Source organism: Mauremys mutica, chromosome 3 (assembly GCF_020497125.1).
Source record: "Mauremys mutica isolate MM-2020 ecotype Southern chromosome 3, ASM2049712v1, whole genome shotgun sequence".
In the NCBI taxonomy this organism is placed as follows: domain Eukaryota; kingdom Metazoa; phylum Chordata; order Testudines; family Geoemydidae; genus Mauremys; species Mauremys mutica.
In genome coordinates this window covers 66,145,651-66,167,473 of record NC_059074.1, presented here as the reverse complement: position 1 = coordinate 66,167,473, position 21,823 = coordinate 66,145,651, and the positions used below count along the sequence as shown (strand labels likewise).

The window sequence follows — 21,823 nt, the reverse complement described above, 5'->3', positions numbered from 1 at the left end:
GTCGGGTGGCCGGGCAAGGTTCATGACGCGCGTGTGTTCAGGAACTCTGGTCTGTTTAGACGCCTGCAGGAAGGTAGTTTCTTCCCGGACCACAAAGTAAGTGTTGGGGATGTGGAGATGCCTACAGTGATCCTCGGGGACCCAGCCTACCCGCTAATGCCCTGGCTCATGAAGCCCTATACAGGCGCCCTGGACAGTGACAAGGAGCTCTTCAACTACCGGCTGAGCAAGTGCAGAATGGTGGTGGAGTGTGCTTTCGGACGTCTCAAGGGGAGATGGAGGAGCTTACTCACTCGCTCGGATCTCAGCGAAACCAATATCCCCATTGTTATTGCAGCTTGCTGTGTGCTCCACAATCTCTGTGAGAGCAAGGGGGAGACCTTTATGGCGGGATGGGAGGTTGAGGCAAATCGCATGGCTGCTGATTACGCTCAGCCAGACACCCGTGCGATTAGAAGAGCCCAGCGGGAAGCGTTGTGCATCCGGGAGCTTTGAAAGCTAGGTTCCTCAGAGAGCAGGGTAACCTATGACTGTCCAGTCTCTTTACAGAGAAGCTGAACCTGCCCTTGTTTCAGTTCCTATTGTCTTTTTTCAGCGGTTACATACCCCGTTCACCAGGTTTCCCCCCTTCCAGCAGACGTTTAAAAATAAAGTTATTGGAACATTTTTAATTAACAAAGTTTTCTTTACTAACGAATTCTCGTTCAAGGGTTACAACAGGGACGCAGACTGTGGTGGGTACGGTGTGCAGTGATGTACATACCGCTTCTACACTCGAGGACTGACAGGCTCCTGCTCCTACAGCGGTCTCTGGGGGGAGGACGGTTACCGGAGGGTGTGCAGGAAGGGGTGGGTTTGCAGGAAGAGGTGAGGGGTGTGTGGGAAGGGTTAGTAGGTGTGGGTGGATGATGGCTCTGGCTGGGGCTCAGGGCATCAGAGAGGTTCATGGCTAGGGTGGAAGGGCATGGTAAGGGCAGCCTGCCTTGCCATTTGTGGATGCCAGGCGCTCAGACCCTGGGGCAACATACACCTCCCAGACTGACCTGGGGCAGCAGACACCTCGCACAGTGACCCGGGTGCCTAGTGACTGCACTCTGTGTGTGACCTGCTGTTGATCCTGCCCCCATGTCTGTACCCTGTTAATGGTGGCTGTCCTATGCAATTAACAAACCCCTCCCCCACCCTTCACACAAAGTCTTCTGCAAAGAAACATGACGGAAACAGTAATGAACAGCAAACTATTTTTAATACTCAACTACACAGTTGGGGGATGAAACTGGGATTTGGGATCCGGTGAGCCAGGAAGGCAAGCAATTCTCATATTTTAGGGAATGAGAGCTGTTTGGTACATGAGCGCTCTGCTGGGGTGGAGTGACAGTTTTCACGGCCCCTAGCGCCCCTCCTTCTTGTGATTTTGGGTGAGGTGGGGACAGGACTTTGTGGCGGGGGAGGGCGGTTGCAGATACAGTTCAGGGGGGCTCTCTGCTCCTGCCTGTGGTCCTGCAGAACATCCACAAGGCGCCGGAGCGTGTCCGTTTGCTCCCTCATTAGTCCAAGCAGCGTTTGAGTCACCTGCTGGTCTTCCTGCCGCCACCTGTCCTCCCGTTCGCTGTGTGAGCGCTGCTGCTGAGAGAGGGTCTCCCTCCACTGGCTCTGCTGTGCCGCCTCGGCTCTGGAGATGGCCATCAGTTCAGAGAACATCTCGTCCCGAGTCTTTTTCTTTCGCCGCCTAATCTGCACCAGCCTCTGTGAGGGGGATGCCGGGGCAGTTCGGGAAAGAGCCGCAGCTGTGTGATCGGAAAAAGGAAGTGATTTCCTTCCAAAGATACATGTTTGCGAACACTGAACACAGTCTACTCAGTTTCTGTGAACAAGACCATACAGGGCACCTAATCTCATGTGCTCTCAGGACAAGTTCGAATTTTCGGCATTCGCTTTCATTGCCTGGGGTCTTGCACTGGAGATCGGACAAGCGGGGCAGGACAGCAGAATCCGTGTAGCAGCCAGGCCTGGTAAGCCGGAAACTTTAGGCTGCTTAACAGTTAATGGATAGCAGGGCCCTCCTGCTGCAGGCAATCTGGAAAGCATAAAGTCTGACCCTGTTCCAGCCCCTCGCGGCTGTCCCCGGGAAAGATCCCTGTATGCTTTTCCTCTGCAGCCTACAACACGTGGCTGTTAAACGACGGTCATTGTTATGCAAAGGAAAAGTCAAGCATTCACAATAGTAACATTAAAGTAATTCCCCTAATTAGATGCAGCAGTCGCCGAGCGAGATCACCCTGAGGCGGGTTTCCAGGACAAACAGAGAGCGAATGCTGCGTGAATCCCTGCACAGACCAGGGCCCTATGCTGCCATGCTGGTCGAGGCGATGCTCCCATTATACCTCCTGATGGCCTGGCATGGAAGAGTGTGCTTCCACGGAGCACCCAACAAGGCACCTCTCCCCAGGAACCTCCTAAGGAGGCTTTTCGAGTACCTCTCAGAGAGCTTCGTTGAACTGTCCCAAGAGGATTTTTGTTCGATACCTATATGCATTGACCTTTTTATATAGTTTTTATTCCTGTTTTGTTAAGAAATAAATTTTTACATGTTTATAGCACTTACCGACTGATCCTTCCCCTGATTCGGAGTCCGGGTTAACGGCCGGGGAGGGTTGGTAGGGGATCTCTGTGAGGGTGATGAAGAGATCCTGGCTGTCGGGGAAAGCAGTATTGTAACCGCTGTCGCCTGCCTCGTCCTCCTCAAACCCTTCCTCATCTTCCCCATCGGCGAACATCGCCGAGAAACTGCCCCTCGACACTATCCCATCCTCAGAGTCCACGGTCACTGGTGGGGCAGTGGTGGCAGACCCACCAAGAATGGCATGCAGTGCCTCGTAGAAGCGGCATGTCTGGGGCTGGGCTCCGGAGCGTCCGTTTGCCGCTTTGATTTTTTGGTAGCCTTGTCTCAGGTCCTTGATTTTCACGCGGCACTGCGTTGCATCCCGGCTGTATCCTCTGAGTGCCATGGCTTTGGAGACCTTCTCGTAGGTCTTTGCATTCCGTTTTTTGGAGCGCAGCTCCGAAAGCACAGACTCATCGCCCCACACAGCGATCAGATCCAAGACTTCCCGGTCAGTCCATGCTGGGGCCCTCTTTCTACTCTGAGATTGCATGGACTCCTCTGCTGGAGAGCTCTGCATCGCTGCCAGTGCTGCTGAGCTCGCCACGACGTCCACACGGGAAATGAGATTCAAACTGGCCAGACAGGAAAAGGAATTCAAATTTTCCCGGGGCTTTTCCTGTATGGCTGATCAGAACATCCGAGCTCGGACTGCTGTCCAGAGCGTCAACACAGTGGTGCACTGTGGGATAGCTCCCGGAGCTAGTAAGTTCGATTTGCATCCACACCTAGCCTAATTCAACATAGCCATGTCGAATTTAGCGCTACTCCCCTCGTCGGGGTTGAGTACCGAATTCGAACTAAAGAGCCCTCTAGGTCAAATTAAATGGCTTCCTGGTGTGGACGGGTGCACGGTTAATTCGAATTAACGCTGCTAAATTCGAATTAAAGTCCTAGTGTGGACCAGGCCTAATACAGACAGGGGAATGGGTAATGGCCATAAGGAAGATCAAGGGATGTTGGGAGCAGGGAATGGAGAGACAGAATGTAAGAGAAGGAGGTTCTTGAGGTAAAGGGAGCAAAAATATGGGAGGCAGGAGTTGGACTGGAAGAACATGGAAGGAGAACATGAGTGGGCAGGGAGAAAATAGGAAATGAAAGAGAATTGGGAGGAGGGGAAAAGGATAGCTCCTCCTCTCCAGTATTTGGAGACAATAAATGGGACCTCCTTCTGAGCAGGAATGGAGGACCCCTGCATGTTTGCATCCATTATAGGTTGAATTTTAACACACACAAATTAGAGTTGGGCTCAAGTGCTCAAAAGTCAGAAGGAAGACCAAAATATTGTGCTGTTTATTATTGGTTTAGAAATCATCATTGATTCTTGTCTACACCACACAACAATGCACACTGCAGGGGTGTGGTCTCACAGTAGAGAACTTTTAGTTCTCTACAGCAGGGTCGACATAGGCCAGTTACCAACTGTTGACCAGTTCTTTTCCTCACGACCCAGAATGCACAGGTTCACAGACAGACTCTTGAGCTGAAAAAGTATATCATTTATTTGCTGCTTCAGTGAGTGGTCACTCCACCAAAAAAGAGCACTGCAAACATAGGGTTAAATGCAAACACATTCAGGTGTTCACCTTAAATACATGGTTACAAAGCTATTCATTATACTTTCCTAACACTAAGATTAGTTTGCTAAACTCAGCTGTTTAACTGATTGTTTACCTGATCAGGTTGCTGACCAACCTTTTTACCTGGCTGTTCTCTTTCCTTGGCAGACAAGCAGACATCTTTTCACATGTCCCAACACCTAAAACATACATTCTACATATCACATCCTAGTACACCAACACACTGGTGCACTTTAGAAATCAGCCTGCATTGCTGTGCAGTGTACACAAGCTTCCACTCCCACCCCTGCCCAAAACCTAACAAACAAAAAAAAAAACAATTTCATGATTTGAGGAGAGTTTGATTGATTTTTTTGAACACCTGGATTTAGCAACAAAGAAAGAAATAGGTTACTTAACAAATACCCACATGTACACAAAGGGTAAAGTTTCCAGGAGTGCCTCTGTGCCATTTCCAAAGGTAATGTAGGCACCTGGGAACCTATTGACCTTCAATGACATTTAGGCTCCTAGTACCTAAGGCACTTTTGAAAATGGAACCTAGATGCTTTTGAAAGTTTTACCCTAAATCACAGTATATTTTCTAAACAGAATACAGTAATGAACTATCCTCTAATACCCAGTTACACAAACTCTGATACTTGTAGTATATTTATGACACACAACTGTTTATTTTAAGAGTTTAAATTCTGAAATAAGACCACATCCTGCTGTTCTTCAAGTAGAACTTCCACTGATTTCTCATCCTTAGTTCAAATGCTTTTCTCTTTCCATTTTTTATTATTTTTAAAATAATTTACCAGTTTCAAAAGATGTTTTCTCCTAGTTCAAATGCAATATGTATTTACATTTAAAACTGAATGGGAAAATTGCATGTGTTCAAAATTTACTTATGTCTTGAGATTTATCAAATTTGTGTTTGCTCTAGTCTAATCTGTAGCTATGTTACTAACATTAGATGTTTCTTTTGTTCTGAATACACTGATTTTGCTGAGTTTGCAGGAAAAAAATTAAAAAACAGATGCATAAAACTGTGGTGCAACTATTCTGAGGTACTGTCTAAACGCAAATGAACGTAATACACACAACCAAAAACTAATCTTGGTTCCCTGATATGGAATCTTTAATAATAAAAAAAAGCCACCCTCTTCCCTCTCAACAATTTCCTTCTTACGCTAATAAAAACCCGACTGACGAGAACCAAGGGCAAACCCCCACACACCTCACCCAAAAGCAAAGGGGGCAAGAGCTGAAATCTAGGTCTGCATTTCTCTCATGTTACTGCTATGCAATACCTCCCACGCGGCACACAGGAGGGCTGCAATGGCCATTTAAAAGACAAGAGTATCCCCCATTTAGTGCACCTGAGCCGCTCAGCACGGTTAAGTTTTAGCCTCCTGGGGCTGTTACGAGGGAGAGTCTCTCTCCGCCTCCCCCCACCCCAGTGCAGCGGGTAATAACGGATCGGCACGACCGGCTCCCAAGCCGGCTGCGCAGGCTGGAAGGCGACAGAGCGATCAGACTTAAACCGTTACCTGGCCGCGGCGCGCGGCTGGGCTCTGCTGCCTACCCCGTCCCGCTCGCAGCCGAGCCCGCCTTTGCAGCTCCTCCCCCGCTGCCTGGCGCGCGGCAGCAGCCCCGGGAGGGAGCGGGCCACGCGCGGGGGCTGCTGCTGCTGGAGTTGGCACCAGCCGCACCCAACCCGAGCGCACTGCCAGAGCCCCGGCGCGCGCCCCCTCCCCCCGGGAGCACGCGAACCGCCCCTGCTCACTGCACCGGGCTGGGTCCCGGGCTGGCAAGTTCTCCTCGGGAGAAGGAGTCCGCGCGGCGAGGAGCGCCCCTCGCCCAGCCCCGCCACAGCCTGCCTGCCTGCCCCGCACGCCGCCGGGGCGATCACGTGGGGCGGCAAAGCTAATCAGAGCTACCGGGGAGCCGGGAGTGGGCGCTTCTCTCCTCCTCGGGGCTTCCCGCAGCCGCTGCAGTGTCAGGCTGCTGGGAGCAGGAAGCGGCGGGCGCGGCGCTGCGCTGCGCTGGTTTTACTGACCGCGAAGGGCAGCGCCAGGGCCCATCAGGCACACTCCGGTGACATGTGACCATCCCCAAAGCTGGTACTGCCCCCCGCACCCAGCGGCACCGGGACGGGCAGGACCGCAAACCCCAGCACAACACTGCTCGTCCCAAAAGGCTGCCGCTTGGGCCCCTCCCTAAGCGGCGCCCTTGCTAACTGGCTCGGCAGAGAGACCCCGCTTTGAGCCGCCAGCCAGGGGCGCTGAAATAACCTGTCGGCTCCCCAGGGCAGGGGGAGGCGCACTGGCAGGTTAGCGAGTGGGCTGGGAAGATGCTTGGACACTACTGCACCACTGGAGACTGGTCTTGCTGCTTCCTATGTGGCTCCTGCTGCGGGGCTAGGCGGAGGATTTCAGTTGGGTGCTTTCCCCAGGCACGAAATTCACCCAATTGCGGACTAGGTTACAATAATTCCGTGCAGCTTTGCCAGCTGGCCACAGCCCCCCGCTACTGGTCCGTGCAAAACTGAAGCTAGTGGCTATTTCCTCCACCCACCCTGCGAAACGTTAGACCTGCTAGCACAATGGGACAAGCTCTGGTTGATGGATCTCGTCTGTCCACCTGTTCCAGATCCATTATTCTCCTTATCCCTGACCCCAGATCACATAGGTGAGCCAATTCATTGATTTAATCAGATCAATATTAGGAATTACTTTGCAGCCCATATTTCCCTCCCATCCATTGCCATTGTTACTCTTGGTAGGAGTAATTTTTTTTTCTAAATGTAGTATCAAAATTTAAAACCCTCATAGGTATACCTCAAACACACACCTTATTAGACCAGCCTTGGGGCCTCTCTCAGTACTATCAGCTCCCACCTGTCTTCTGCTGCTGACTCTGTTTTGGGTTTTTTTTAGACACATTTTTAGCTTAAAACAAAATCTTTATCATTCAGCTTCTCTCTGTGAGCGCTTAACTCATTAGTTGATACCACATTCCTATATGTTTTCTGTGCTGTGCATTTTGGGGGATTAATTTAAAGTTAGCCTTTATCCAAATACAATCAATATTAAAATCCAAACAAGAATGGGTAAAAATATCTTAAAACAATCAAAACAAATACAGATCCTTATTTGGTACTGGAAATTAGCAAGAATAATTTTCAGTTCTGTGCTTTCACCAATAGTGAGTGCTAGCAACTTGGTTGAGATGGCAATAGAAATGTGGTATCCTTATTCCTTTCCTGTGTGTTGATTGAAAGGGGTATACTTGTGACACCCTGTACCTGAAAGCAACACCCTGGTATCCCCACATTTACCATGATGATTTATGATATGTTTTGTACAAAGTATGCCTTGTGAGGTATCATTCTAAAAGGCTTGATCTGTTGAATATTAATATCCTGTTGTATGTTCTGTCACAGTATCTGAAGTTATAAAGTTTTGCTATGTGTATGTTACTGAAATATGGTGTTTGAAGTTGAAACACCCACAATCAGCCTTTCAGGTACAACAATGGGACAGCCAGACACTGATGATGGTCCATTAAGGGAAATCTACACCCACAAAGACTACCCCAGGAATTGTATACAGTGGAGATCTCTCAAGGCTTTTCTACACTTCCATTTTATAGCGCTCTAACTTGCTGGCTCAGGGGTGTGAAAAATCACTCCTCTGAGCGGAGCAAGTTTGAGCGCTTTAAAGCACTAGTGTCGACAGGCTATTCCCCTTGTGGAGGTGGATTACCAGGAGCACAGGGAGAGCTCTCTCCCAGTGCTCACATGTGACCACACTCACACTTCAAAGCACTACCATGGGAGTGCTCCCACAGCAGTGCTTTGAAGTTTCTAGTGTAGATGTAGCCTGAGAGCGAGCATGTAAACAACAGAGACTGTTTGACTCACATCATAGCAAAATATCTTTCCGGCAAGCTTGAGGAACCTATAAAGGAGGGGAAGTGAGATCATCATTTGTCCTTACTCCCCCCACAACTCAACACCTAGAAACGTGTGAGAACAAAGACTGAACTGGGGAGGTGGTCCCAGGTTGCAAAGGAGAATCCAAGCTTGTATACCATCAGGGTGAAACACTGCCGGATTGAAATCCTGTCTAGGTTGTAGAACTCAGATTGCAATTTTACTTTTTATTTCTTAGGTAACCAACTTTGAGCTGTATGCTTACTACTTATCATTTAAAATCTATCTTTTCTGTAGTTAATAAATCTGTTTTATATTTTACCTGGGGGATCAAAAGCTGATGCACATCCACTTTTCTTTGTAGAAGTGGCACACTGAGTAATAAACTTACACTGGTCAAGTTTCTGGCAAGGGGAAGATGGTACAGCTCTGGGGTCCTGAGCTGGGTGAATTGGCTGGAGCCTCTCTATTGTTAGTTCATGAGTGTCTAGAAGTGTTCATGTAACTCAGCTGGGTATGTCTCTGCCTATAGATGTGTGTGTAAGTGCAGCACCTGGAGAGGTTTGCAGCTTGTCACAGCATCACAGTGTGAGAGGGAGCCCAGATCAGTCAGACAGAGGGCTCAGTGGTACCCCCGGGGAACCCATCACAATACTATTTAGTCCTCTTGCAGCTGTTGTTGCTCAAGCTCCTGAGTACATCTAGTATCGGTTTGTAAATGCACACTCAGACTCACACTCAGATCTCTTTTTCTACTCACCCTTCCATCCTGTGCACACACACTCTCTCTCTCTCTCTCTCTTTCTCTTATCAACCCAGGATAGGGGAACTTCGAGAAACCAAGAGAATGCAGATGTGGAAGCGGGCAAGATATTGAAGTTACTCTTCCATTCACTCTGCTGCTGGACTGAGGGAGAGTGAATGAAACTCCTCCTACGAACCGAACAGTGTGGCTGCTCACTCACTGCTCAGCAGCTGCAGTTTCAGTTATGTTCAGTTCAGTGTTTGGAGAAATAACAGCTAGAAATCTATTTTAAAATACAAACTTAGATTCTGCTCAAGGTCATGGAATTAGTCATTCTCACTCAGTGAAGTGTCTTATTCTTGCCTTGATAACAGGTGTTTGGGATTTATTTAGTATAGTTGCCGTAAAAACTACGACTAAGGGAGTAACTATTCTATATAGCTTTAGGACAGATCTAACAAAAGAATTAGAGGAGTGCTACTAAAGTGATAAGGGACAGTGAGGATGATCTTGCACTTCACCCACTCAGGCTTTGTCTGCACTACACAACTTTTAGTGACATGGCCATGTCAACACAGCCATGTTGCTAAAAGTCAGGCAGTGGAGCCGCTGTTTGTCGTCACTTTTGCCGACAAAATACTTCCACCCCCAACAAACCGACAATGCACCATTCACAGAGGCACTTCTTGTGGCAAAACTTTTGTCTTTCGGGGGGGTAGGGGGAAGGGAGGTTTAACACCTCTGAAAGACAAAAGTTTTGTCCTTCAATTGCCAGTGTAGACAAAGCCTTAGTCAGATCTTCAGCTAGTTAAAATCAGTTTTGCACCACTGAAGCCAATGATTGCATTGATCTACAACAGCTGAGGATCTGGCTCATTTGTCTTTGCATAACAAACCCTTTAGGGTATAGAACAGATAGTGTCCTTCATGCTAGAGAAAAGACAGGATTCCAGTGTAGTAAACACAAAGAGACAGATTATAAAGGTATTTAGGCACCGAACTGCCTCTAAGTTCACTGTTTTGCTGCCACTGGCATTCTCAAAACCATCGCTCATCTGCTGGCTAACCCAATGAATGCTTAAGGGAAGGTCAACACTACAGCCTAAGTTCATATAACTTATGTTGCTCAGGGGTGTGAAAAAGCCCCCCACCCCACCCATGCTACAAGTTTCACACTGTCCACACCGGCGCTATATAGGCAGCTTCTGCTTCTCGCCGAGGTGGAGTAATTATGCCAACAGGAAAGCTCTCTCCCATCCGCATAGCATGTCTTCACTAGACATGCTGCAGCTGCACTGATGTAGCGCTGCAGTGTAGTGCACGGCCAATCCTGGCTCCACATCAAGCACCCAGCGTGCTGGACAAAGTTTGCACAGGCACATGCAGGACATTGTGGGGCCCCCTGATTGCGGAGCACCAGGTACACTGGCTGCCAAGGCACCCTGCAGGGCCTCTCCCCTTTCTTCAGTTCCTCCGGGACTCCAGCCCCCCCGGGGTGCGGTATCCACCCCTGCTTTGTGAGGTAGGAATAAACCTCCTCCCTAACCTCCCGGTGCTTACCAGCTGCCTTGGGTCAGGAAGGGGCTGCTCGGGGGCATCCTCCCTCTCGGAACTGCTGCAGCCTAAGGCCGGATGATGTACCCAGGGTGCTGAAAGTTGCCCAGTGGCACCCAGGGACAGCACTGGGGCTGGGTGGGAGATCCAGGCAGCTCCCTCCTGCTGGGTTGCGCTTGCTTTCCTCACCTGTAGTTCTCCATTTCCTGCTTTCTCACCTGCCTCCCCCCCGAGCTGCTACATGTCCTCCGCTGCTTGTGAGGCAGCTGGACACTAGCAGAAGCTACCATGCATGGCAGCAATAGGTGGGCTGGCCAATAGTTCCCACTGCATCCCTTCCCGAGGTAGTCAGTTGTGGGGACAGGGACACGAGACCCCTATTCTCAGAGTGATCTTTCCCATAACTCTTTGTGCATTGCATTTGATTGGCTAATTGGTGGCCCTGCATGTTCAAATACCGGTAACTTGTTAACGCACAGTGCAGCACAAGTGGCATCTATTTAAAGAAAATTGTATGCAAAATATTATCTATTTTTAAAGTTTGTTCACAACTCTTTCATACATTCTTGTGATCCCATTTTGGGTCATGACCCAGGGGTTGAGAAACGCCAGTGTAGATGGAACAGGCCAACATTCAACCTGTCTGCGTTCAATATATAACTGCACACAGGGGCGGCTCCAGGCAGCAGCACGCCAAGCGTGTGCCTGGGGCGGCAAGCCACGGGGGGCGCTCTGCCAGTCACCATGATGGCGGCAGGCAGGCTGCCTTTGGCAGCATGCCTGTGGAGGGTCCGCTGGTCCCGTGGGACCGGGGACCTCCCAGAGGCAAGCCGCCGAGGGCAGCCTGCCTGCTGTGCTTGGGGCACCAAAATACCTAGAACTGCCCCTGACTGCACATAAGGCTACATCTGGAACTAGACATAATACACAAGCTTCTAACAACAGGAAGGGACAAAATATGTTCTAACAGTGATAATGATGTGAGTGGTGCTATTATGTGGTACGTGTGCTGTCTTTGAATAAGGAAGGCAGTATGAGGATGCCATCTGTAAAACCTATGTTTACAAAGATAACATTAAACATCACAAGACGAAAGCTCAATCAATTTTTTCTTTTTCAACTAAAAAATGAAAGAATTTTACCCACAATTTAGTCAAGAAAAATAATGGGCAAAAAGACCCCTTAATAAGCTACTTTCCTTTCAGCTGTCAAAATGATATCCTGAAATAGCTTAAATTGATTAATGAGTCTCTTTCGGTTCATGCCAGGGGATATGCACAGATGCAGAACTTCTAAATTGTATGAGACACCCATTTGGGAAAAATGATCAGTATGCCACAAAAACTGTAAACAGTCTTACAAGTCATTTCAGGTTGTTTTAAGAGTCAAACCACAGACACAGATGGGCATGCGGTAGAATTTTGTAACAATTTTCCAACTGTGCTTTCTTCTAGCTTTACACATTTAGCCATGTGTTCAAAGGTAAGAGTCCTGTGATGAAGCCTTCTGTTATTATGACTGTCTGGAAAGGGCATCCTGCTTAATAATGAAGTGAAAATATTGGCTGCTGGTTATCAATGGCAAATCTGCCATGGACTTCAATGGCAGCTAATATTATATATACCTCTGTCATCTCTCTAACACTAAAACTTTACAAAACCAGACACTCTTGATTCTCCACTCTGTTATTCTAGTTTTATGCCAGTGCAATGCTACTATTACAGCAATGTAAATCTGGTGCAATACAGCAGAGAATCAGGCCTAGTTCTCATTTACATTAAGGCCTCTTTTATGCTGATCTGGCAGTATAAAGTAAACATAACTGTAACTTAAATGTGGTTAGTAAATTAATTGTTATGTAATTTATACCCACCTTAAGACCCCTTTATACTGCCAGAGTGGTATAAATGAGCTTAGTGTAAATGAGATTCTGTCCGTTGGTCTCTTAAATCTCCCTGGAACCCCCTCATGCAGGGCTGCCCAGAGGGGCCCCAGGGCAAAGCAATTTCGGGGGCCCCTTCCATTAAAAAAAAGTTGCAATACTATAGAATACTATATTCTTATCGGGGCCCCTGCGCGGCCTGGGGCAAATTGCCCCTCCCGCCCCCCCCCCCCCGCCCCAGGGCAGCCCTGCCCTCATGCCTTTGATACTTTTTGTTGACTTTTTCTGGATGCTGTTTTATTTCGGCTCTTTATCTTGAAATGAGGTGATAGAAGCTGACAGAAGCATTCAAAGGGAAGGTGTATTGCACCATCAGTTTATATAATGTCATTATAATATGTTGTATATTATTCTCTAATAAAGAATATTCTGAACTTTTTAATAAAGCCTAACATCTTAATAGGTTTTGGAGCAGCGGAGTTTGGACTACTGCTCTGCGTTCAGCAGACAGCGTCATTGAGTTATCCATAATGATAATTAAATCATTTTTCTGAGTGTTCACAACTAATTAAGAGTACATCAATATGTATCAGAATAATTTAAATTGTTCCTTTCAGAGTGCATTGCACCTTTGTAATGGTCTGTGCTGAACTTCATTAGAACACCATAATAGTTAGGAATTAAAAACTGGACCAGTGGACCACAAATTCAGTATCCCATCTTTGATAGTGGCCAATACCAAATGTTTCAGAGGAAAGCAGACAATTATGGATTAAGATACTCATAGAATTTTTTCTCCTAATCACATCAGTTAATGGTGGCTTATGCCCTGAAGCATTAGCAGTTATAGTCTTATATATATATATATATATTATAAGGGAGATATATATAACTTTTCAATCATCATATATATATATATCTATATCTCCCTTATAATGCAAAACTCTGGATGTTCTCATTATCAATCTAAATGTCTAATTTTTTTTGTATCCTACTAAATTCTTATACTCAGTGGGATTGTATGGAATGAATTCCAAAGATTAATTATGCAAGAGTAAAAGAGTTTCCTTTTATCAATTTTAAATTTGTTGCCTTTCAATTTCATTGCCTGGCTTCTTGACTTTGTACTATAAGAAAGCAAATAGAGGAATATCCAATTTGCCTTCTTTCCATTCATTATTTTGTACACCACTGTCATATCCCCTGTTATTCATTTCCTCACTAAACTACACAGTCCAAATTTCTGGGACATTCCCAGTATCATTACTGTAATTTGAGTACACGGTTAGTGCCAAACTCTTTATTTTCCTAAAGGAAAAAAATGAGGCAAACTAATTCTGGGGAATCTGCAGATCTGAGTTTTTATTTTTATGTACATCTAAAAACTCATGACAAAATTGTTTCATTGTGCGGAAGATGACATTTAAAAAACAGATTATTTATCATTTGTGCCTATAGTCTCACCGGCCAGGATGCTATAGGAGTGAAAAAAAATTTAGGCTGTGTATGTTTTATTATTTTAAGATGATTGAAAAGTTAGTAAAAACATTCAGAAGAAGCTATCTAGAGTATTTATAATTAGATAAAAAAATCTCTCTCTAGGTGGCAAATCTATAGGGGAACTACAATAACAAGCTTACTATTTACCCAGATAGTTATAAATTCACAAATATAGTGCTCAGGGGTATTCATATTTGGTTGCACATTCTGTCTTGCTTCATATTGAGTCTCAACATCAGTCCTATTCAGAATTCAGTGGTTTTATGATCTAAGAAGTCACATTTTAATTAATACATCAAGACTCTCTATACACATTACAACTAAAACTCTATACAAACTAGAACTAAAGAATGCAGAATGATCAACCACTTTCATCCATGCTAGGACTTCAGTAGGTCTTTGATCTCACTTACACTGAAGTCAGTGGAGTTACACTAGTAAAATCTATGTAAGCAAGACCTATAATATCACAGAGTTGGAAGGGACCTCAGGAGGTCATCTAGACCAACCCCCTGCTCAAAGCAGGGCCAATCCCCAGACAGATTTTTGCCCCAGATCCTTAAATGGCCCCCTCAAGGATTGAACTCACAACCCTGGGTTTAGTAGGCCAAAGCTCAAACCACTGAGCTATCCCTCCCCTTCATCTAAGCATCTGAATTTCTGTAAATGTTAAATATCAATTCAGTCCTTCTTGAAAACACTGTTTACCTTAATGAAAACTCACGGAGCTATCACTATGCCAAAAGGCAGGACTCGGAATTGGTAGTAGTGGTGTCCCACCTGGAAGTGGAGAAATTTCTGGTGGGCCGGGTGAATGTCGATGTGGAAGTAGGCCTTCATCTCAAGAGTTGCGAACGAGGCCCTGTTGGGGAGAAATGGAATAATAGATGCCAGCGTCACCCTATGGAATTTGGATGTTCTGATAAGGGTGTTTAGTAGCCAAATGTCAAGACTGGGGTGGCACCCTCTACCCTTCTTCGGGATGAGGAAGTGTGGGGAGTAGAAGCCTATTCCTAGGTAGGGAGACAGTACCTGCTCTATGGCGCCCTTCGCGAGAAGGACATCTGCTTCTTGTTGGAGAATGCATTGATGGGAAGGGTCCTCTGGGGCTATCCAGTGGATGGGGGGGACTGAGGCAGGGGAAAGGAAAGAAATTCTATGGAGTATCCATGGTGGATGGTTTCCAGTATCCAACCGTCCATGGTGATCTTGCCCTAATTGTGGGAAATATGGCAAGACAGCCCCCAATGATAACATGGGGCTCCATGGGTGGCATTCGGAGAGGTTCATGGGTCTTGATAGTCGTGTAAAACCTGGGACTTCAGTTGCTGGTGCAAGGGGGCAGAGAAGTGGGGAAGTGTGATTGCTGGGAACGATGTCACCGGTGTGGTGATTCCTTCTTGCATTGGTAATGGACCAGGTAGGGCGCATATGAGCAGGGACAGAATTGCTGCTGCTGTTGTCTGCAGTGTGGGCCCAGGGTATAGATACCCAGGGATCATAATGTGCCCCGGGAGTCCTTCAAAGAATGAAGGAACTTGTTAGTTTTGCTGGAAGACAGTTTGTTCCCGTCAAAGGCTAGGCCCTCAATTGTAGTTTGGATCTCCTTGGGAAAGCCGGAGGACTGGAGCCACGAGTCCTGGCACATGATGATTCCCATAGCGAGGGAGCGAGAGGCCATGTCGGCCACATCCACAGCCGTTTGCAGGCCCACCTTGGTGACCAAGTGTCCCTCATCCACCAGCGCCTGAAACTGCTGCTGCTGCTCTGGTGGCAGTTTGTCCTGGAACTCCGCTAGCCATGCATAGTTGTTGAAATCATATTTGGCTAGCAGAGCCTGATAATTGGCTATGTATTGCCGGAGAGGAGGACACCTTCCTCCCCAACAGGTCCAGATGATTTCTGCAGCTGCTGGCATACTTGTTCAGCTGCCACGTGGACAACAAAGGATCTGGGGGAAGCAGGGAGAAAAGAAAAGCTGCCCCTTTGGTAGGGACAAAGTACCTCTGCTCTGTCCTCTTAGGCATGAGGGCAGAAGAGGCTGGGGTGTGCCACAGCACCTGTACTGGATGGAGAATGGCCTCATTAATGGGGAGCGCCAACCTAGATGGTCCTGGAGGCTGAAGAATGTCCGGGAGCTGGTCTTGCCAGTATTGAATCTTCTCCAGTGGGATCCCCAGGCCCTCTGCCACCTGCTGGAGCGGGTCTTGGTGCTGGTGGTGATCATCTGGCAGAGAGAGGGAGAGGAGAATGATTGCCTCGTCCGGTGAGGAGGAAGTGGCTGTAGGGAGCAGTGGAGCCAGTGGTACTGACTCAACTTCGACCTCTTCCTGCGAGATAGATGATGCTGGAGAAGGAGACTGGGTAGTATAAAAGGGTGCCTGGGAGGGCTGATAAGAGCTGTCGATAGGGTCTCAGGTCACCCAGTATGGACAAGGGGAGAGTTGCTGGGGGTGTGGGGGGCCCCACGAGTACTGGTACCAGACCTGTGCCACTGGGTCATATGTCGGTCAGGGATGTGAGTCAGACCTTTGGCGAGACATTGAGGAGGAGCAGGGTTCCGGCTCAGGGAACTCCTCTGACTCAGAGGATAGTTCCAGTACTGGGGGAATTGGTGGAATGGGCAGGCCTCAGTGCGGTGCCTGCAGGGACCTGTCCGGCAATAGCAGGAGAGGCTCTAGCGTTGCCAACTGTCTAATCACACAAGCCCAAACACTCTTGCCTTGCCCTTTCCCTGAGGCCCTGCACTTTCCCCACCCCTTCCCTGAGGCCCTGCCCCCCCCTCACTCTGTCGCTCACTCTCCCACACCCTCACTCACTTTCACCGGGCTGGGGCTGGGGCAGAGGGTTGGGGTGCAGGCTCTGGAAGGGAGTTTGGGTGCAGGAGGGGGCTCAGGGCTGGGGCAGGGAGTTGGGGTGTGGATTGGAGGTGCTTACCTCGGGCAGCTCCCAGGCGGTGGTGCAGCAGGGCTAAAGGGAAAATAAAAAGGGAAATAAAAACAACCCAGGAAACTACAGACCAGTTAGTTTAACTTCTGTGCCAGGGAAGATAATGGAGCAAGTAATTAAGGAAATCATCTGCAAACACTTGGAAGGTGGTAAGGTGATAGGAAATAGCCAGCATGGATTTGTAAAGAACAAATCATGTCAAACAAATCTGATAGCTTTCTTTGATAGGGTAAAGAGTTTTGTGGATAAGGGAGAAGTGGTGGATGTGGTATACCTAGACTTTACTAAGGCATTTGATACGGTCTTGCATGATATTCTTATCAATAAACTAGGCAAACACAACTTAGATGGGGCTTGTAGTGGGGTGATGACCTGCTCCAGCCTGGAAAGGGTTGGAAAAACCCTGCAGAGGGCTGGGGTTGGGCAAGGTAAAACCCTGGCTGATTGGGGAAGTGGCTGAAGCTGGGGCTTAGGAAGGAACAATCAGTTTCACACATACAGAATGGGAAGAGACTCCGTAGGAAGGAGTACAACAGAAAGGGATCTCGGGGTTATAGTGGACCACAAGCTAAATATGAGTCAACAGTGCGATGCTGTTGCAAAAAAAAAGCAAACGTGATTCTGGGATGCATTAACAGGTGTGTTGTGAGCAAGACATGAGAGGTCATTCTTCTGCTCTACTCTGTGCTGGTTAGACCTCAAATGGAGTATTGTGTCCAGTTCTGGGCACCGCATTTCAATAAAGATGTGGAGAAATTGGAGAGGGTCCAGAGAAGAGCAACAAGAATGATTAAAGGTCTTGAGAACATGACCTATGAAGGAAGGCTGAAAGAATTGGGTTTGTTTAGTTTGGAAAAGAGAAGACTGAGAGGGGACATGATAGCAGCTTTCAGGTATCTAAAAGGGTGTCCTAAGGAGGAGGGAGAAAACTTGTTCACCTTAGCCTCTAAGGATAGAACAAGAAGCAATGGGCTTAAACTGCAGCAAGGGAGGTTTAGGTTAGACATTAGGAAAAAGTTCCTAAGTGTCATGGTGGTTAAACAGTGGAATAAATTGCCTAGGGAGGCTGTGGAATCTCCATCTCTGGAGATATTTAAGATTAGGTTAGATAAATGTCTATCAGGGATGGTCTAGGCAGTATTTGGTCCTGCCATGAGGGCAGGGGACTGGACATGATGACCTCTTGAGGTCCCTTCCAGTCCTTGAATCTATGAGTAAGGCAGGCTCCCTGCTTGCTCTGGCCCCGCATTGCTCCCGGAAGCGGCCGGCACGCTGTGGCCCCTGGGTGGGGGGAGCATGGGGCTCCATGCGCTGCCCATGCCCACAAGCGCCACCCCTGCAGCTCCCATTGGCCGCAGTTCCCAGTCAATGGGAGCTATGGAGTCAGTGCTTGGGGTGGGGACAGAGCGTGGAGACCCCCTGTACCTCCTCAGGGGCCGCAGGGATGTGCCAGCCACTTCCAGGAGGGGTGCAGGGCCAGGGCAGGCAGGGAGCCTGCTTTAGCCCTGCTGTGCCACTGGACTTTTAGCGCCTAAAATCTCCCAATTTGGCTTCAGTAGCCTCCGGGAGATAGGGCCAGATTCAGGGAGATTCCTGGTGAAACTGGGAGGGTTGGCAACCCTAAGAGGCTCACCTGCCAGAGTGGGGACCTTGCAGGTGAGCAGAGGTCCGGAGAGGAGTGGAGTGGTTGGGTAGGGAAGCACCAGTTTTGCTGCTGAGAGGAGAGGCTCCAAGCATCCGGGAATCCAAGGGGTGCCAATGGAAACACCTGAGGTAGCATCCGTGGGGCTGGCTGGTCCTGGGAAGTAGTTGGAAGGATGCTCACCACTGATGTTGATCACTGTATCAGTGGTTCTGACAGTCCCACATCCAAATGTGCATGTGGCTGCATTGCTTCCTCCATAAGGAACTGACAGAGGTGGAGCTTTCGAGCTTCCTGGGTCTGAGGTGGGAACAACTTGCAGATCAAGCAACATGCTGCAATATGAGCCTTGCCAAGACAATAGACACACCCCTGGCGTTGTCACTCACAGAAAAGAGTGTGGGCAGGGTACAGTTCTTACACCCCAGAATGTGGGGCATGGTCCTGGGGAAAGTGGGAGGATAGCTCCAGTGGGGATGATTAACTAACTTACTACTAATGCTACAACTACTAGCTACAACTATAAATAACTATACACAAATGGACAAAGTCACTCTGATAGTAAAATCTCAGAGCATGAAGGAACAGGAGTTCCAACTCAGGCCATGTAGCGGTAAGAGGGAACTGGAGAGGCATGGACCTGCACAGCGAATTATATCCTCGGTTGCTAGCAAAAGGGGATGCATGCATGGCTCTTCCAGCTTAGGAACATGACACACATGTGCACTCACCTTTGGAATACATATAGGGACCATCACTCAAAGAAGAATTAGGTGGAAACCACCAAACTTAACTCATTGTAGCTTGAGCTACATTTTCACTTAGGTCTTTCATCTCCCAAGCCCTAACACAGTACATGTTGTTCTAAACTTTATGAGCATTTGTGATGGAAATTATTGTTCTGAACAATTGTAGTCAGATTTTCAGGGGGGCCGAGCACTCACAAATAATAAAGCCACTGGCCTTAATCACCATCATTAGCTTTCTTTCACTGCTGCTGAATGAAAAGACAAGCAATATTTTTGTCTGCTTTCCTTGATCCAATAATAAAATGTTTCCCACAATTTCCTCTTTAAAATTAATGTAATTCATTCCATATTTTTTCTGTGCTTTTAGTTTTCAGCCTCTTTCCACAGTCTCCTAGCACTTTTGTCCATCTTCTCTCAATATACGTCATGCCCTTTGACATTAATTTTGTTTAACCTAGTAAGGACATCGCCCACCACTTTCTTTTTTTATTCATTGATTCGCTGACTCACTTGCTCATCCTTCTCCCTTGCCATTTAACTCCTAGCACACATTGTCCCGGGCACTGTTAGGCTGCTGTTATTCTTTTCCTTCATCTTGTTTGACTGGTGTCAGAGGCTATGTTAGTTAGTATAATGGTTTTCATAACTGTATGAATCCTTCCCACTGTTCTCCATCAACCTTGGCTTCCTTTAATGTTCTTGTCTTGGCTGGCATCCTCAGAAGGGTAACAATGTCAATATATTCATTAAGTAAAATAAAAACTAACAGAACCCAATCATGCTTTTCAATTGACCAAGATGCTTTGTGTGTAAGAATTGTACACCAATCCGTGTTCCTCACATGGCCATGAAGGTCATTTACCATTCTCTACGGCCCCTGAATCTCTGGTAATTTTTTCTTGTAAATTACATATCCTCTAGATGCTCATTGGCTCTCTAGGCCTTCTTGCTTGCTTGCTTCTCTCTAATTTGAGCATTGAAGAGGGTTGTTTCCATCTACACAAAGCAAAATGTGTACTCTGTGTAAATTGACTAACTTTAGATTAAGGAAAAACAACAAGAATGAACCAAAAAAGTCTCAGTGAAGAACACAAAGTACATGTGTGTCAACTGCAGTCAGCCATAGAGAGCACAAAATAGCTATTGAGAATTTAGCCATTTCTCTGGTTATAGACAAAGCTCTCATCCTGCACATGGTTTGTGAGCTGTTCATTTAGGGTACATCTACACATTGAGTGGGTGCTCCACTTCCTAGCTCAAGAACACATTCCCATGCTAGTTGTCATGGAGCTAGTGTGCTAAAAATAAAGTGTAGCTACAGTGGTATGATTTGGTGGGAGGAGATAGCTACCCTGAATACAAGCCTACCATCTTGGACAGACACATACTTGGAGTAGCGTGACCAAATGCACCCCTGTATTTGCACTATTGTAATAATCTTTGTATAAAATATGTATTGTGGGGTATCATTTGAAAGCTAACAACTCACTGTTCAATAATATCATAGTGAAATGTATGTAGGAATATTGCATGGATATTTATGATCATAAGCTGATATTATGACTGAAATGTGGTTATCAGATAAGTTTGGGGAATGGATAAATCTGTTTCTCAAAGACAAAAGACAAGTTGATGCCTATAGTCAGGTGTCATCAAAGTTGATGGGCAATGACCTGTCAAGTAGCATATTCTTTGGCAAAGAAGGGAGACAGGAACAGATCAATCTATATTTTAGCAAACAACAACATGGTACCTCTTTTACCATGAGATTCAATTACTCCAATCTCCCAGTGGGAATGAACTTTAACTAGGAGTAACCCTTAGGAAAATGCATTTCAAAGTGGGGGGCAAAACCACCCCAATGTGTATCTCCCTATCTAGATCTCTTTCACCTAAGATGACAAAGGAACCAGTCATTTGACTTTGGGAGAGATCCTGAGCTGAAGTTTGGTCCACCCTGTGGCTGGTAGCATATGCTAAGGATTTTACCTTGAACCAAGTCAAGTTTGTTTAATTTTAGCACTAGAAAGCATTTTATCTTTTTCTCTTGTAACCATTTCTGACTTTAATGCCTTGCACTTGTCCTCACATACACTTTTTCTTTGTACTTAAATAAACTTTTTATTCTTTTACCAAACTAATCCAGTGTTGTGTTTAAAGTGAAATATTGGGTAACTTCAATTAAAGTAGCAAACTGTTGTATATTGACCCCTTACTGGGGCAATGGACTTATGATACCTGAACTGTCCAGGAGAGGCAGAACACATATTCTGGGGAAAAATTCAAGACTGGGAATGTGTTGGGGTCACCTTGCAGGTAGTAACCAAGGCTGCTGTGGTCTGTGTTGCTGGCAGGCTGCAGCTATATACAGAAACTCAAGTTGTGACCTGTATGCTGTTGTCAGGGGCCCAAGTTGGGAGTTACAGCAGCAAGGCATTGTGAGGCTGCAAGGCAGCTGGTGACACAACCTCCTCACTGGTCTGGATTGCACCCCAGAATGAGACAAGTGCCTAGCCCCTCCCACCACCATGGCTATGTTATTTTTAGTGTGCTAGCTCAATCAGAGCTAGTGTGGATATGTCTCCTAGAGACTAGAGCTATAAATTACACCCCCAGCTCAAAATGTAGACATACTTTA

The 21,823-nt window shown here is 47.0% G+C and overlaps 1 protein-coding gene across 9 annotated transcripts in view; it reads right to left on the bottom strand.

Annotated features, from left to right (window-relative positions):
• Positions 1–21,553, bottom strand: part of MRAP2 (melanocortin 2 receptor accessory protein 2) — a 64,385-nt gene extending 42,832 nt beyond the window's left edge. Inside the window, exons 1-4 of one of the 9 annotated variants that reach the window (XM_045008874.1) lie at positions 21,424–21,553; positions 16,783–16,815; positions 15,850–16,072; positions 14,554–14,707 (exon numbers count right to left, since the gene is read on the bottom strand). Coding sequence is in view for 1 of the 9 variants with exons in the window: in XM_045008870.1 (XP_044864805.1) it covers positions 6,287–6,339 (53 nt within the window). In the remaining 8 variants the exon portion in view is untranslated. Of the gene's footprint in view, positions 1–6,013; positions 6,117–6,167; positions 6,266–6,286; positions 6,410–14,553; positions 14,708–14,877; positions 15,496–15,849; positions 16,073–16,782; positions 16,816–18,427; positions 18,725–21,423 lie in introns of those variants that run through there. The other 8 variants (XM_045008873.1, XM_045008875.1, XM_045008876.1 and 5 more) reach the window with 8 other exon arrangements.
• Between the last annotated feature and the right edge of the window lie 270 nt (positions 21,554–21,823).